We start from the raw sequence: 15,533 nt of genomic DNA on the forward strand, positions 1-15,533 counted from the left end.
AATAAGGTAACAGACTATAGCTGCCAGCCTGCAGCAATGCTTGCAACACCGAGAATTATTTGAGTAACACCAAGACCTGCTCTGCCAGAACTTACTGTTTATAAGATATACCACCTCCTTGTTGAATTATGGAAATAGAATCATAGAATCATAGAAGTTACAACATGGAAACAGGCCCTTCGGCCCAACATGTCCGTGTCGCCCAGTTTATACCACTAAGCTAGTCCCAATTGCCTGCACTTGGCCCATATCCCTCTATACCCATCTTACCCATGTAACTGTCCAAATGCTTTTTAAAAGACAAAATTGTACCCGCCTCTACTACTGCCTCTGGCAGCTCGTTCCAGACACTCACCACCCTTTGAGTGAAAAAATTGCCCCTCTGGACCCTTTTGTATTATAGGCAGCACAAATATCAAGAAACGGCTGAGTGCACTGGATACAGCGAAGGTATGGGCCCGACAACATCCCAGCTGTAGTGCTGGAGACTTGTGCTCCAGAACTAGCTGCGCCTCTAGCCAAACCGTTCCAGTACAGCTACAATACTGGCATCTTCCTGACTGTGGAAAATTGCCCAAGTATGTCCTGTCCACAAAAAGCAGGACAAATCCAATGCGGCCAATTACCACCACCCCCCCCAATCAGTCTACTCTCAATCATCAGCAGTGATGGAAGGTGTCGTTGATGGAGCTATCAAGTGGCACTTACTCACCAATAACCTGCTCACCGATGCTCAGTTTGGGTTCCGCCAGGACCACTCGGCTCCAGACCTCATTACAGCCTTGGTCCAAACATGGACAAAAGAGCTGAATTTCAGAGGTGAGGTGAGAGTCACTGCCCTTGACATCAAGGTAGCATTTGACCGAGTGTGGCACCAAGGAGCCCTAGTAAAAGTGAAGTCAATGGGAATCAGGGGGAAAACCCTCCAGTGGCTGGAGTCATACCTTGCACAAAGGAAAATGGTAGTGGTTGTTGGAGGCCAATCATCTCAGCCCCAGGACATTGTCCTAGGCCCAACCATCTTCAGCTGCTTCATCAATGACCTTCTCTCCATCATAAGGTCAGAAATGGGAATGTTCGCTGATGATTGCAGAGTGTTCAGTTCCATCCACAACCCTTCAGATAATGAAGCAGTCCATGCCCGCATACAGCAAGACCTGGACAACATCCAGGCTTGGGCTGATATGTGGCAAGTAACATTCGTACCAGGCAATGACCATCTCCAACAAGAGAGCGTCTAACCACCTCCCCTTGACATTCAACGGCATTACCATTACCGAATCCCCCACCATCAACATCCTGGGGGTCACCACTGACCAGAAACTTAACTGGACCAGCCACATAAATACTGTGGCTACAAGAGCAGGTCAGAGGTTGGGTATTCTGTGGCAAGTGACTCACCTCCAGACTCCCCAAAGCCTTTCCACCATCTACAAGGCACAAGTCAGGAGTGTGATGGAATACTCTCCACTTGCCTGGATGAGTGCAGCTCCAACAACACTCAAGAAGCTCGACACCATCCAGGACAAAGCAGCCCGCTTGATTGGCACCCCATCCACCACCTTAAACATACATTCCCTTCACCATCAGCGCACCATGGCTGCAGTGTGTACCATCCACAGGATGCACTGCAGCAACTCGCCAAGGCTTCTTCGACAGCACCTCCCAAACCAGTGACCTCTACCACCTGGAAGGACAAGGGCAGGAGCTAGGTGGGAACAGCACGACCACCACCTGCACATTCCCCTCCAAGTCACAAACCATCCCGACTGAAAATATATCGCCGTTCCTTTGTTGCCACTGGGTCAAAATCCTGGAACTCCTTACCTAATATCACTGTGGGAGAACCTTCACCACATGGACTGCAACGGTTCAAGAAGGCGGCTCACCACCACCACCATCTCAAGGGTAATTAGGGATGGGTAATAAATGCTGGCCTTGCCAGCAATGCCCACATCCCATGAGCGAATATTAAAAAAAAGCCAGGAAACTATTATTGGGGATTGGAAGGTAAATATATTTCTTTTTGTGTAAAGTTGGTGAACAAAGAAGCAAGAATTTTTGTATGCAAAAATTATATAATTAATGCTTGGCTGCTATTCTTTTTACTTTTGGAATTGGTTGGACAGTTAGTTAGTGAGGACCAATTTAAATGTGATTTTTTTGCAGAAAAAAAAAGTGCTAGAATAAAAACAGCTGTTCAGAAAAATCCACTATGATCTTAGTCTGAGCAACAATATATCTCTTGGCTTTAGTAGCCCTAGACAAGGCATAGTAAAAGGCCGGGGGTGGGGGGTGGTGGTGAGGAAAGAACAATCAGGGCTTTCACACCTGAGCACTGACTTGTGATGCCTACTGGAGAGTGCATGTGTTGGTCTGGATAGTATTGGCTGTAATGCCTTCCACAGTGGGATGGTATGGGAAACATCACTATTTTGGCTCACACATGAAGAATGGCCAGGGCCAGAAGAGCTACTGGTTCAAAAATTACAAAAAAAATTCAATAGAAAAACCCAACTCTACACCATTTGATACAGAACATATTAAATGTGCACGGGACTTGCTTGGCCTGGACTTCAGACGAAGATACTCTCTATATATAGAGAGTGGTTCAGATGGTTTATATTAAATCAGGTCTGATTTGAGAGAGTGCCTTCACGTTGGATTGTAAAACCGCATCAGTAAGAGCAATTTGTACAGCTTCCATAAACTGATAACAGAATTAAGACACAAATTATTATGGTGGTTACATCAAAAAAATTTGATCAAAATGTCAGTACTGCCTACTGACAGCATGCAATAGCAATGAATGTTGATGACAAAGCAGTTTACTTGAAGAGATCTGAATATGTTGATTATGCATTGCTGCATGATTAAAAAGTGAAGAACCAATAAAATGATAAACTGACACCAGTTACAATGTAATTTTATTGTGCTCTGTACTGTATGTTCAGTAAAAGCACTGTTGTCCCTTAAGCATTGACAGTTCAACCAGCTGCCTAAACACAGGAAAACCAATTATGGCTGTGCATTCTTTAAACTGCACTTAATTAGTTTCCATAGAAAATCTAATTATTTTACATCTTACACTGTACGAGAGAGCACGCAAGAAAAAGAGCGAGAAACCTAGAATCTTTACAACTGTACAAAAAATAGAAAAATGTTGTTAAATCATGCTGCCTCTGCAACAAATACTTTACAAAACTGATAACGCGACTTAGCGAAGGCACCAGATACCAGGAAACCTCCTGGCTTTCTAATGCTCTCCAGTTCAAACCCCACCGCTAAAAGTGAACCAAATCTAAGCTGCTAAATGATCGTCCCACAGTATTTCAGAAACGACAATGACAAACCAATTCAAGGTTGTGGCCACATGGTGCTCCTTTCAGCCGTAACAAAGGTTCCACATGCTTTTCACAAATCAAAGTTTTCATGCTGGAGTCGTTGGTGTAGTTGGAGTCTGGACCATCATTAAAAAAGACAATGACACACCACAGGAGACAAAAAAACACCAAATGCAGGAAATCACTTCTCTATTTGTTTCATCCCACTCTCTGGTGGCCCTAAATTCTGCGTCACAATCTGTTAAATAGGTGTCCCCTGCAAACGTTTTAGAACTGTCTGAAGATACAATCATTGAAGCTCAGGTCAGTGGTAATCAGGATAACAACGTTGGATTTGGTCCACGAATTCTTGGTCCTGGTGAACTCTCAGGACACATTTGTGATAGGCTTGTATTTCTTCAGTCTGGTCCATTGGCCTGTGGCATAGTTCATTTCAAAGACAGTGTCTACCAGCATTGTGGTGCTGCCCGTGCCGTCTGCCTTCGGTAGAACTTCCGTATGTTCACTCAGTTTGATTTGAATGATATCACCCTGCTCTGGACATGGGTTTTCTGGAGAAATAAAGTGGCAGTTAGTCAGTTCTGCACTGAAAACAATCCCAAAGCAGAATATTAACGGAAAAGACAGTCAGATTGTAGCTTTTTAAAATCAGTGATTATATCACTATAGCTATTTTCCTTCAATATGAAACTAGAAATTAATTCAATTTTCTGCATTCTTTCCCCACCTTTCACAGCCAATTAAGTTTCAGCTATCTTGCTTCAACTGTGAAGGTGCAAAAAACTTCTTAAAATTTAAATTTTCAAGTCCAACATACATGGTTCAGATTTGCTTTTTCCAAAGATTTAAATAATCTCCTACCTTTCCAAGCACATGCTGTTTCTGGTCAGAATAGTATAGCCTGTCGATACCTCCATATATATGGCTACCACCACTCCTTTGTCACTCAGAGTGTGAAATTATCCAGTTGGGCATGGAAGGTTATATTAGTTAATTTGCCTTTCTATTTACATGTCTGCCAGGACTATGAAATCTAATTTCTGGGAAAAGTCACTGTGCAAGTGTTAGTTGAAACTCAGGCCTCCTAGTTGGTTATGTCCTAATTGGTTACTTCTATTGTTCTTTAGGGAAGGAAACCTGCCGTCCTTACCTGGTCTGGCCTATATGTGACTCCAGACCCACAGCAATGTGGTTGATTCTTAATCGCCCTCTGAAATGGCCTAGCAAGCCACTCAGTGGTCACCACCACCTTCTCAAGGGCAATTAGGGATGGGCAATAAATGCTGGCCTTGCCAGCAACGCCCACATCCCATGAACGAATAAAAAAACTTCGATATCAGCTACTGGGGAACGCAGGGAAGGGATGTAGGATTTAATGAAAACAGAAAATACATAAAATGCTCCCCAATGGCTCATCTGGTTAAGGCATAGCTGAACTATACAAACTAAGAATGCCCAGGTTCAATCCCCAGTCTGTGCTAAGTTAGCTGAGCTCTTCTGAAGAAAGGTACTACGAATGACCTCAACATGCCTGGTTAGGGAAGGGAAAAATAAGCCATGGACCCTGCCCCCAATTATTATCCTTACCAGATTGCACAGTGTCCATAGGGGGTTAATAATAGAATGTGGTCAACTGTGATGTCTCTACACCCCCAGGGCGTCAAATGGCTTGCTGGCACTCACTAGCTAGGATCACACACGTAAAGGCAATCTAACCCAGGGATACAAATTAGCTAGAAGTCCCACAACTGATCGTCTTTCAGCCACTGTTGCAGACACTGGATGAACATAGGATTGCACTTGGCTTTTCTGCTCCCCATAGTCAAACAGCTTGCTGACACTGTTCAAGCTCATATGGAAGAATGGTAACTTGGGTGAGGTACCAGAGCCTATGGAACTGTATTGCAGCAGGAGTCATCATCTACATGTATAGAAAAAAGTTACAACACACCTCTTGACCCTGCCATAAACCCAAGTATAAGGGCTTTCTCTGGTCGTGTAACCTTATTTGCAGTCTTGAACATTTCTTGGGCTGCATACATTTGGTCTCTCTGTAAAGATGCAAATAAAACAAACATGGGTGAGAATAACTGGAAGGGACCAAAGCACAAATAATTAGCAATAAGGATCATAGGAATTGCTTGACAAAAAAAAGACCAAGGTCCATCTAGTTCGCCTACCACCATCCTGGGAGTTGCATGATGCGATGATGGAGTTGTTGACTAATCATAGCAATCAATCTCATCAATTAGTCTGCAACAGACCAAGACATGACGCGAGGAAAACCCCAGGAGGTGGAGAGCTTTGGGAACCATAGGTTCAAAGTCATCCATTCCTTCTGTGCATGCTACATTTACCACATCATGTTGCAAATTATTCATATACTGTATCCCAAAATATTATTGATAGAAATCTATTTAATTTGCATTTGTATGAATCAATATTATCTGTTTCCAACATCTCCCTAGGGAGTTTGTTCCATAGACTGACCACTCGCTCACTGAAATATTGTTTCCGTAGATGAGTTTTGAATTTACTCCTCTTCAAGCGCAGACTGTGTCCTCTGGTTCCACTGTTCTGGACAAGGTGAAATAGCTTGTCATGGTCTACATAATCTAGTCCCTTCAGAATCCAAAAACAGCAATATCACCTCTCCACAATCTCTTCTCCAGTGAAAACACGCCCAATTTACATAATCGCTTCTTAATCCAATCCCTCCATCCCCTCAATCATTCTAGTTGCTCTATTCTGTATCCTTTCAATAGCTGCAATATCCTTTTTGTGCCTTGACCAGAACTGTACACAGTTCATCTGCAAATTTAGCCACTGTGCTTGTGACTCTTAGCTCCAGATCATTTAATGAACATATTAAACAAAAGCAAACCCAAAACAGACCCCACTGGTAACATTCTCCCAGGCTGATGACAATTTCTGTACCACTACCTTCAACCAATTACGTATCTATCGTAAAATATTTCCACTGATTCCCACTTTCTTTATTTTCAGTACCAGCTTTTCCAGAGGTCTTACTGAAATCAGAGTACAGCAAATCTATTTTTGCTACTTCTTTTCAAAATAGAAGTAACATCTGCCTTTTTCTAGTCCCCAGGCACCTCCGGTATTGTGATTTCTAGAAGATTTATGCCAAAGTTCCTGCAATTTCCTCCCTTATTTCCTTATATTCCCTTAAGGAAGGGGGAGATGAGGAGTTTTTTTTTCTTTTTTTTTTGCACACAGCACGTTATGATCTGGAATGCCTTGCCTGAAAGGTGGTGGAAGCAATTCAAGTCGGCGTGGACTCGATGGGCCAAATGGCCTCCTTCCATGCTGTAAACTTTCTATGATAATACTGACTTTCAAAAGGGAATTGGATAAATACTTGAAATGGAAAATTTTTTTGGGCTATGGGATAAGAGTAGGAGTGAGAGATTAATTGGATAGCTCTTCCATAGACACGATAGGCCGAATGGCCTCGTCTGTGCTGTATGATTCTATGATTCCTTAAGAATCCTCGGCTGCATCTTATCCAACCTCAGATTTATTCATTGAGTTTGCACAGCTGTTCAGCAACCATGCTGGTAGTAATGTGAATAGTGCCACAGCTTACCTCTGCAACACCCTCTAGTTCTCTTTCCAGATCAATAAGTTATCCATCTACTCCTTGGCAAAAACTGAGGCAAAAAACTTATTTAGCACTGTTACAGCCTGCATAGCATCAGTTCTCATGCCCTTGTCCGATCTCACTTTCAAGCCCAACTCCATCCCTCGTTTTTCTTTTTCTCTTAATAACTAAAAAAAATTATCCTTCACATCTCTTGCCATATTTAATTGTAAAATTTTCTTTGCCATTCTGATGCCTTTTTTTACACTCCTGGTACCTTTTGGTATTGAATCCGTCTTAATTCTGTGCCATTTTCCTTCATGGCCATAAGTGCTTTTTTTTTGTCTTTTGAGTTGCTTAGTAGTCCCATTAATCCAAGCAGGAATGCTTTTGAGATTGGTACCTTTGCTTTACATGGGTACATATTGGTCCATTGCATTCAGAATCACCTCCTTGAAGAACTTTTCTAGCCATACTCAATCCTTCCAAGCCTACTTGGACAAGACTTCTCAAGCACTTAAAGTTGGTCGTCTTAAAATTTGGCAATTTTGTTTGGATTTAAGTAACCTCTCCAATTCTTATGTCAAATATGATCACATTATGATCACTGGTTCGTAAAGCCTCACCCACCTTTGTGTTGAAGATTATAATTAACTCCCCCATGTCTCTCTCTCCCCCACCCCCCCACCAAGCGCTTCTGTAAATGGGTAACACAAATTACAAAAAGTACAAGTCTTGCTATTTTAAGCTAACTTTATAAGATTATAAACATAGTTGGATCGTAATATAGAACTAATTAATTAGAGATAACATTATATGTGCACTTAAAAAAAGTGATGTTTATCGTGTATAAATGTACATGCATCATTTTACTTTTCTCCCCATGCCAAATTTCCTTCCATTTCTGTCAATAGCATGCAGTAAGTGGTCAGTGGGAGGGTCTTTGGATGAGAAACTGTCGGTGACTGCCCGTCCATTGTTTCCCCCCTGTGCAGAAGCAGCTGGCTTCTGCTTGGTGCCTCTCCACAGCAGTACAGATCAGATCACGAACTCACTGTATTGAGAAATCTCGGGTTCTACTATTCCGTGATTCTGTGCAACTCCAACACTTTATACCATAGGATTCTCAGTATGAAAAGACAAGAGTACCGGACATCTAAAGTTTAAAATACTGATACCTGTAGCATTAGGCTTCAAAGATTTAACAGCTCAGTTCCTCAAAAACAATCTTACCAATTAGTCTCAAGATGAACCCAGCACATCTTGGCCAATGATGTGGGCACTCCAAGGAAAAGAGAGCTTCAATCCTACTTTGGAGTGGCAGATTTCTTTTCTAGAGGAAGTGGAGCCACCCCTGACCAGGTGACTGTGAACAAAATTCTTTTGGCAACTTATTACAACACATTACTGTTTGGAACACGATTTCCCCAATTTTCTTTGGAATAAATTTTCCCTATTACATGTTACAACCCACAAAATGGCAAATGGAGCCCTGCACAAATGTTTAGCAGAAAGTCTAGGCCACATGTGACTGCAGGGCGGCATTTTTTTTCCCCTAGAAGGACATATCCCAGTTGTTTCTATCATTGGGATAAGAGCAATATCCTATCCTATGTGGAGACTGAATTTTTAATTCATTCAATATCTTAAAACATTGCGTACATTATTTCCTACTTACTGTGAGTGAAAGACTCTTGCGAGGCTGTTGCTGCAGCGGTTGCGTCTGCTGCTGTTGTGTCTGCTGTTGCTGTTGGGCCTGCTGCTGAGGCTGTGTTTGCTGCTGAGCGGGTGTCGTTTGTGCTGTTGTAGTGACAGACGCTGTACCTGGGGCAGTGGTGGTTGAGGTAGATGATGTAGTTGAGCTGCTGTTATAAATTGGTGTTCTTTGTTTGAACTGGACAGGTAGACCAGAGGTAGGCGCTGTTGACTCTTCCGATAGCCTATTTGTCTGTAATGCCTCCCTGACTGATCCAACCGTGTTGGCTGCACGATTGCCATGGGAAAGGGGGGGGGGGGGGGGGAGGGGAGGGGAGGAGAAAAAAAGAAAAAAAACCTTAGGTATTACACATGGCTGCCATCTCCAACAATCTCATAATTATGTGTTACTAGCAGTTATAAGCAAATTGTTTCTTTTATATTCTAATGTTAACCGGTGAAAGGAATTGGGCTCCAACCACCAGTAGCACCACTGTGCAAGTTTTATTTCATATATCATAACCTTTACATTGTATTTGTCCCTCATAATTTTACCCCATCTCTCCTGAAGCTGCAGGCTCTTACATAGAATTTTACAGCCCCGAAACAGGCCATTTGACCCAACAGGTCTATGATGATGTTTTGCTCCACATCCTATCGACGTATCCTTCTATATCTTTCTCCCTCATCTGTTTATCTAGCATCCCCTTAAATGCATCTATGCCATTCTCCTTAACCACTTCATGTGGTAGCAAGTTCCACATTCTCACTACTCTCTGAATAAAGAAGTTTCTCCTGAATTCCTTATGGGGTTTATTAGTGACGATCTTGTATTTATGACCCCTAGTTTTGGACTTCCTCACAAGTGGAAACATCCTCTCCACGCCTCCCCTATCGAACCCCTTTTTCCACTGGTAGTTTGAAATCTTTTCCCCACTCCCAAAAAGAGAGTGCCTGGCAGCATTCTACAGCAACAAAGCTGAAGTTAACTGCTCAGTGGCATTCTCCAATTGTCATGACACATATTACTTTGGATTAACTGCATTAAACTAAATGTAAGACAACTTATAAGCCAGATGCAACTCTACAAACATGTGAACAGGCAGACTGCTGACTCTATTAAGATTTCCTTACCGCTGGACAGCGATATGAACACAATAATAAAGTAGAGGCAGAAAGTGTAGTTTAAAGACTATTAAAAGCTGTGGGAGATGTTTGTCCTTACAACACATTGCAACAAGTGACATGCACTATATTACAACATTTTCAGCAGTTTTATACAATGCAACAATAGGACATGAATTTTTAAAAAATATTCATTCTCGGAACGTGGGAGCCTACTGGCAAGGTCAGTATTTATTGCCCATCCCTAGTTGTCCTAGATACACTGAGTGGCTTCCTAGGTCAGAGGGCAGTTAAAAGTCAACCACGTTGGTGTGGGACTGGATATACAGGCCAGGCCAAGTAAGGATTTTCTTTCCTAAAATGACATTAGTGAACCAGTTGGGTTTTTACGATAATCCAACAGATTCATGGTCACTTTTACTGATAATCAGCTTTTAAAAAAAATTCTACATTTTTTTTTAAAAACTGGATTCAAATTCCCAAAATGCCATGGTAGACTTTGAGATCACTTTCCACATTAATAGTCCAAACTGCTGGATTACTAGTTCAATAACATGGCAGTGTATTAACAGTTCTTTTAATTCAGCCTGTGTGTCAGCTTGTGTTTTCAATCAATATGAGACAACATTTTATAATCCACAAAATGTGCACAACAAAGCACTTTGAATAAAGGACTGCTCAGGGGAAAATATCCTATCACCAATATCAACTTTATATTACCAATGAAATTAGACATCCACTGAACATATGCCAGAGAACAAACGGTTTTAATTACAGTCTGCAGCCTCATCCAGACCAATGTGTTCCTTCAGTTATTTGTAAAACAATCCATTTTTTTTTCCTGGAGGTTTCTGATACATCCATCTCATTTAAAAAAAATTAAAGATCACCGTTTCCTTCAAGTCAGTTGATATTTACCTTGTGGAGTTTCAGAGCTGGGAATGTAGGAAGATGATGGTACCATACTTGGTGTAGCAGGCAAATAACTAGTAGACGGTAGGGCATTATCATTATTCAAAGCACCGAATTTCTGAAATGAACACAGAAGGGATGTGTAAGAAAAACAATATCAGTCTTTTAAGAAGTACAAGCATTTATGAAAACAATTAGATGCTTTAGAACAGCATTAGACCTCACATTATATGGTTCATGAAGAATTTCTATATCACTGCACATGGACAGTTTTCAGCTGCAGGGTCATACCCACCAAAATTATACAGCAAGACAGGTCACCAAGGATCCTTCCAATTCTTCAACTTGCTCATCTTTTTAAATCAGCAATTAATTAGATGCTATATCTAGTATGCCACAGCACAAAGATATACTAACATCCAAACAGTACCATAACATTTTACAGCAAACAAGCTGTCCAAAATATTATCGCCTCCCCCCCCCCCACAAAAATGCTGCTCAAATCCTCAGACCAACTTTAAGTACCTTTAAAAGAAACTTACTTCATCAATATTAAAATTGGAAATTTAGTGAGTTCCAAGGTTAGAGGGAACAATTGTGACTGCCTCCCAGCTGGAGTCTGCTAAACTGTTCCATACAGCATTGAGGAGCAATGAAACTATAATCCTCAAATCAGAACCGCTAATTGATTTTTCATAAATTATTCACTAAAGTCAGTCAATTAGTTCCACCTTCACTAAAAACATCACTAGTCATTTAAACTCCAGTTCTAGGCCAACCTACCTGTGTAGAGACCAGGCCAACAGCATAATCTGGTGTGACACGATCAACAACTGTTTCTTCTTTGGCAGGTTTTTCTGCAACTTCTGCATCTATATTTAAAAATAAATATCTGGTGACCATTCTGAATTATGTTTACCCACTGCTGGAACAGTAAAAAAAAATCACAGCTTATGAAAATTATGGGCCAACTTTTAAAGGTTCAAATAAACAAGGAGAGCTGAAATTATATACACTTTACATACTGGGATCAGGCAAGTGTGAAAGTTACCCACTGTCAGAAGACATTTAAAGAGGAAGTTTACCCATGCACATCAGTAGAATCTTGTTTACTGATATTTGAGCAACAGACAGGTTATTCTTGGGTCCCAACTGACGCAGATTTTTCTGTACTATGTGAAAGATTTTTTTTGTGGTGGGGTGGGAGGAGGAAGAGGGGAGTGAGATTTTTTAAACTCATTAAGGTGGTGATGGATATCTGTGCTAATGAATAGAATTATCTTTCACTTTGACACTTAGAATAATCAACCAATTCCACATCAGGTATAGCATGGGCAGATACAGAGTAGAGCTGCTCCAACTTGGTCACAACGATTACAAATACAATTTCAGAAGGCACTCCTACTGTACTCACATGAATGTTTCATTTCCCACATCAGTTTTTCTCAGCATGGTATTTGTTAGTTCAATGTAAATTTGTGTTAAAAGTATGAACCCTTGCCACTAAGGAACTCAGTTGAGATGCCCAAACCAATTGCACATGGGAACTATACAGCCAGTACAGAAGAGTTTAGGTTGGATTTTATCCCATACTCCAGAGGCGAAAGGATAGTTTGCTAAACCACTACATCACTACTGATGTTACAGTTTTTAATGTGCAATCCTATTACCTAATAAGAACTTGTATTTATATAGTGCCTTTTCACCGTACTCAGGATGTCCCAAAATGCTTCACATACACGGAATTTGGAATGTGCTTTAAACACTCGTGCCAGAAACGTTGCAAGCAAAATTTCGACAGTCAAGGGAAGGGAAACTCAGACATTTTCACCACAGTCTTGGAAGATTAATGCCAACCTACCATTGATTTCAGCTGCACCATCCATCATAAGGTCAAAAATGGGGATGTTCGCTGATGATTGCACAGTGTTCAGTTCCATTCGCAACCCCTCAGATAATGAAGCAGTCCGAGCCCGCATGCAGCAAGACCTGGACAACATCCAGGCTTGGGCTGATAAGTGGCAAGTAACATTCGCACCAGACAAGTGCCAGGCAATGACCATCTCCAACAAGAGAGAGTCTAACCACCTCCCATTGACATTCAACGGCATTACCATCGCCAAATCCCCCACCATCAACATCCTGGGGGGGGGGGGGGGGGGGGTCACCATTGACCAGAAACTTAACTGGACAAGCCATATAAATACTGTGGCTACGAGAGCAGGTCAGAGGCTGGGTATTCTGCGGCGAGTGACTCCCCTCCTGACTCCCCAAAGCCTTTCCACCATCTACAAGGCACAAGTAAGGAGTGTGATGGAATACTCTCCACTTGCCTGGATGAGTGCAGCTCCAATAACACTCAAGAAGCTCAACACCATCCAGGACAAAGCAGCCCGCTTGATTGGCATTCCATCCACCACCCTAAACATTCACTCCCTTCACCACCGGCGCACAGTGGCTGCAGCGTGTACCATCCACAGGATGCACTGCAGCAACTTGCCAAGGCTTCTTCGACAGCACCTCCCAAACCCGCGACCTCTACCACCTAGAAGGACAAGAGCAGCACATTGCACAACTAAGGTACATGGGAACAACACCACCTGCATGTTCCCCTCCAAGTCACACACCATCCCGACTTGGAAATGTATTGCCGTTCCTTCATCGTCGCTGGGTCAAAATCCTGGAACTCCCTTCCTAACAGCACTGTGGGAGAACCTTCACCACACGGTCTGCAGTGGTTCAAGAAGGTGGCTCACCACCACCTTCTCAAGGGCAATTAGGGATGGGCAATAAATGCCGGCCTCGCCAGCGACGCCCACATCCCGTGAACGAATAAAAATAAATCCAGCTATAGAATTAGTAATATAGCATGCTTTGACAGAGGGATCCAGATTATTTCTGGTGGAAAGAAAGTCCATAAACACAGGAATACAACATTTTTAGAAATTTACACAAGATTACCAACACTTCCAAATGTTTTAGCTAGAAATTAAGTACATTGCACAACTAATTACAATTCAAGTTACAGAAAGTCATGTACAGCGATTATATGGCTGAGCAACACTTCCGCTTCCTCCATGAATTTGAAGTATGGGACTCACTATTGATAACAAAAAGCAGCACATATACAATGGCTATAAAACTTAATGAAACATCCCAACTTCTAGGTGAGGGTGTGGTGGGGGCAAAGGGTGGAAAAGAGACAATCACAGAATAAAAGTCGGGAGAAAATTAGAGGAGGTGTCTGAAAGCATGGTAGAAGAGACAGGCTTTAAGAAAGCATTTGAAAGTGTTGAGAGGCACAGCAAAATAAAGGGACTTAGGAAGAGAGTTCCAGTGTCTGAAGGCTCTCCCACTGGCTGGGAAGTAGGGCACAGCAGGAGGAAAAGAGGGAAAGGGATAGATACAAACATGGGGTAGAGTCAGAGTGGCAGAGGATGCAAGCTAGTATGTAGTTCGAGAAGAAGTTACAGGAGGTAGGGTGCTGCAAGGCCATGGAGTGATTTATAATCATGGACGAGGATTATAATGCACTGGAGGGGACAGGAAGCCAGTGAAGGATGGCAAGGACAGAGTTGATAAGCAAGTAATACTTCGTATGAGAGAGGATGTAGGTGGCAGAGTTCTGCATGAACTTGTGTAACATGGGGTTGGGGAAGCTGATGAGAAGAACGTTGGAGAAATCAAGGCTGGAAGTAATAAAAGCACAGATAAGGATTTCATTGGCAGTGTGGGTTGAGGTAGCAATAGAGGCAGGCAATATTATGGTGATGGAACGAGGCGATCTTCGAGATGGACTAATGTGGGGCTTGAGGCTCAGCTGAGGATCAAACAAACAGACTGGATAGATCATCTTGCATTTTTTTTTTTGAGTGTCTGTTTGGAAGTACCTAAGAAATAGTATCAGGAATAGGCCATACAGCCCCTCAAGCCTGTTCCACCATTCAATAAGATCATGGCTAAACTCCACTTTCCTGCCCGATCTCCATATCCCTTGATTCTCTTAGAGTCCAAAAATCCATCGATCTCAGTCTTGAATATACTCAACGACTGAGCATCCACAGCCCTCTGGCATAGAGAATTCCAAAGATTCACAGCTCCGAGTGAAGAAATTGCTCCTCATCTCAGTCCTAAATGGCCGACCCCTTATCCTGAGACTACGCCCCCTAGTTCTAGTTCTCCAGCCAGGGGAAACAGCCTCTCAACATCTACCCTGTCAAGCCTTCTTAGAATCTTATATGTTTCAATGAGATCACCTCTTATTCTTCTAAACTCCAGAGAGTATAGGTCCATTTTACTCAATCTTGTCCCAGGAATCAATCTAGTGAACCTTCGTTTCACCGCCTCTAAGGCATATATCCTTCCTTAGGTAAGGAAACCAAAACTGTACACAGTTCTCTAGGTGTGGTCTCACCAAAGCCCTGTACAATTGCTGCAAGACTTCCCTACAATTACACTCCAACCCCCTTGCAATAAAGGGCCAACATACCATTTGTCTTCCTAATTGCTTGCTGTACCCACATGTTAACTTTCTGTGTTTCATATACAAGGATACCCAAATCCCTCTGAACACAAACATATAATTAGTTTCTCACCATTTAAAAAATATTGTTTTTCTATTCTTCCTAACAAAATGAATAACCTCACATTATACTCCATCTACCACCTTCTTGTCCACTCACTTAACCTATCTATATCCCTTTGCAGAATCTGTGTCCTCCTCGCAGCTTACTTTCCCATCTAGCTTTGTATCGTACAACAGACCATTTGGCATGAAACAATAGAACACAAATTTTTTTTTACAAAAAGTTATTTTTTGCCTGGCCAATATCCATGCTATTCTCCTGGGTTAGGAG

At 42.1% G+C, this 15,533-nt stretch overlaps 1 protein-coding gene across 1 annotated transcript in view; it reads right to left on the bottom strand.

The window, feature by feature from the left end:
* Positions 1-2,910: 2,910 nt before the first annotated feature.
* Positions 2,911-15,533, bottom strand: part of nelfa (negative elongation factor complex member A) — a 45,091-nt gene continuing 32,468 nt past the window's right edge. The window contains exons 7-11 of the mRNA XM_067982939.1: positions 11,461-11,549; positions 10,684-10,795; positions 8,624-8,928; positions 5,296-5,395; positions 2,911-3,895 (exon numbers count right to left, since the gene is read on the bottom strand). Coding sequence (XP_067839040.1) covers positions 3,711-3,895; positions 5,296-5,395; positions 8,624-8,928; positions 10,684-10,795; positions 11,461-11,549 — 791 coding nt within the window. The 3' untranslated portion in view covers positions 2,911-3,710. The remainder of the gene's footprint in view (positions 3,896-5,295; positions 5,396-8,623; positions 8,929-10,683; positions 10,796-11,460; positions 11,550-15,533) is intronic.

The sequence above is a fragment of the Heptranchias perlo genome, chromosome 1 (assembly GCF_035084215.1).
Source record: "Heptranchias perlo isolate sHepPer1 chromosome 1, sHepPer1.hap1, whole genome shotgun sequence".
Taxonomy (NCBI): domain Eukaryota; kingdom Metazoa; phylum Chordata; class Chondrichthyes; order Hexanchiformes; family Hexanchidae; genus Heptranchias; species Heptranchias perlo.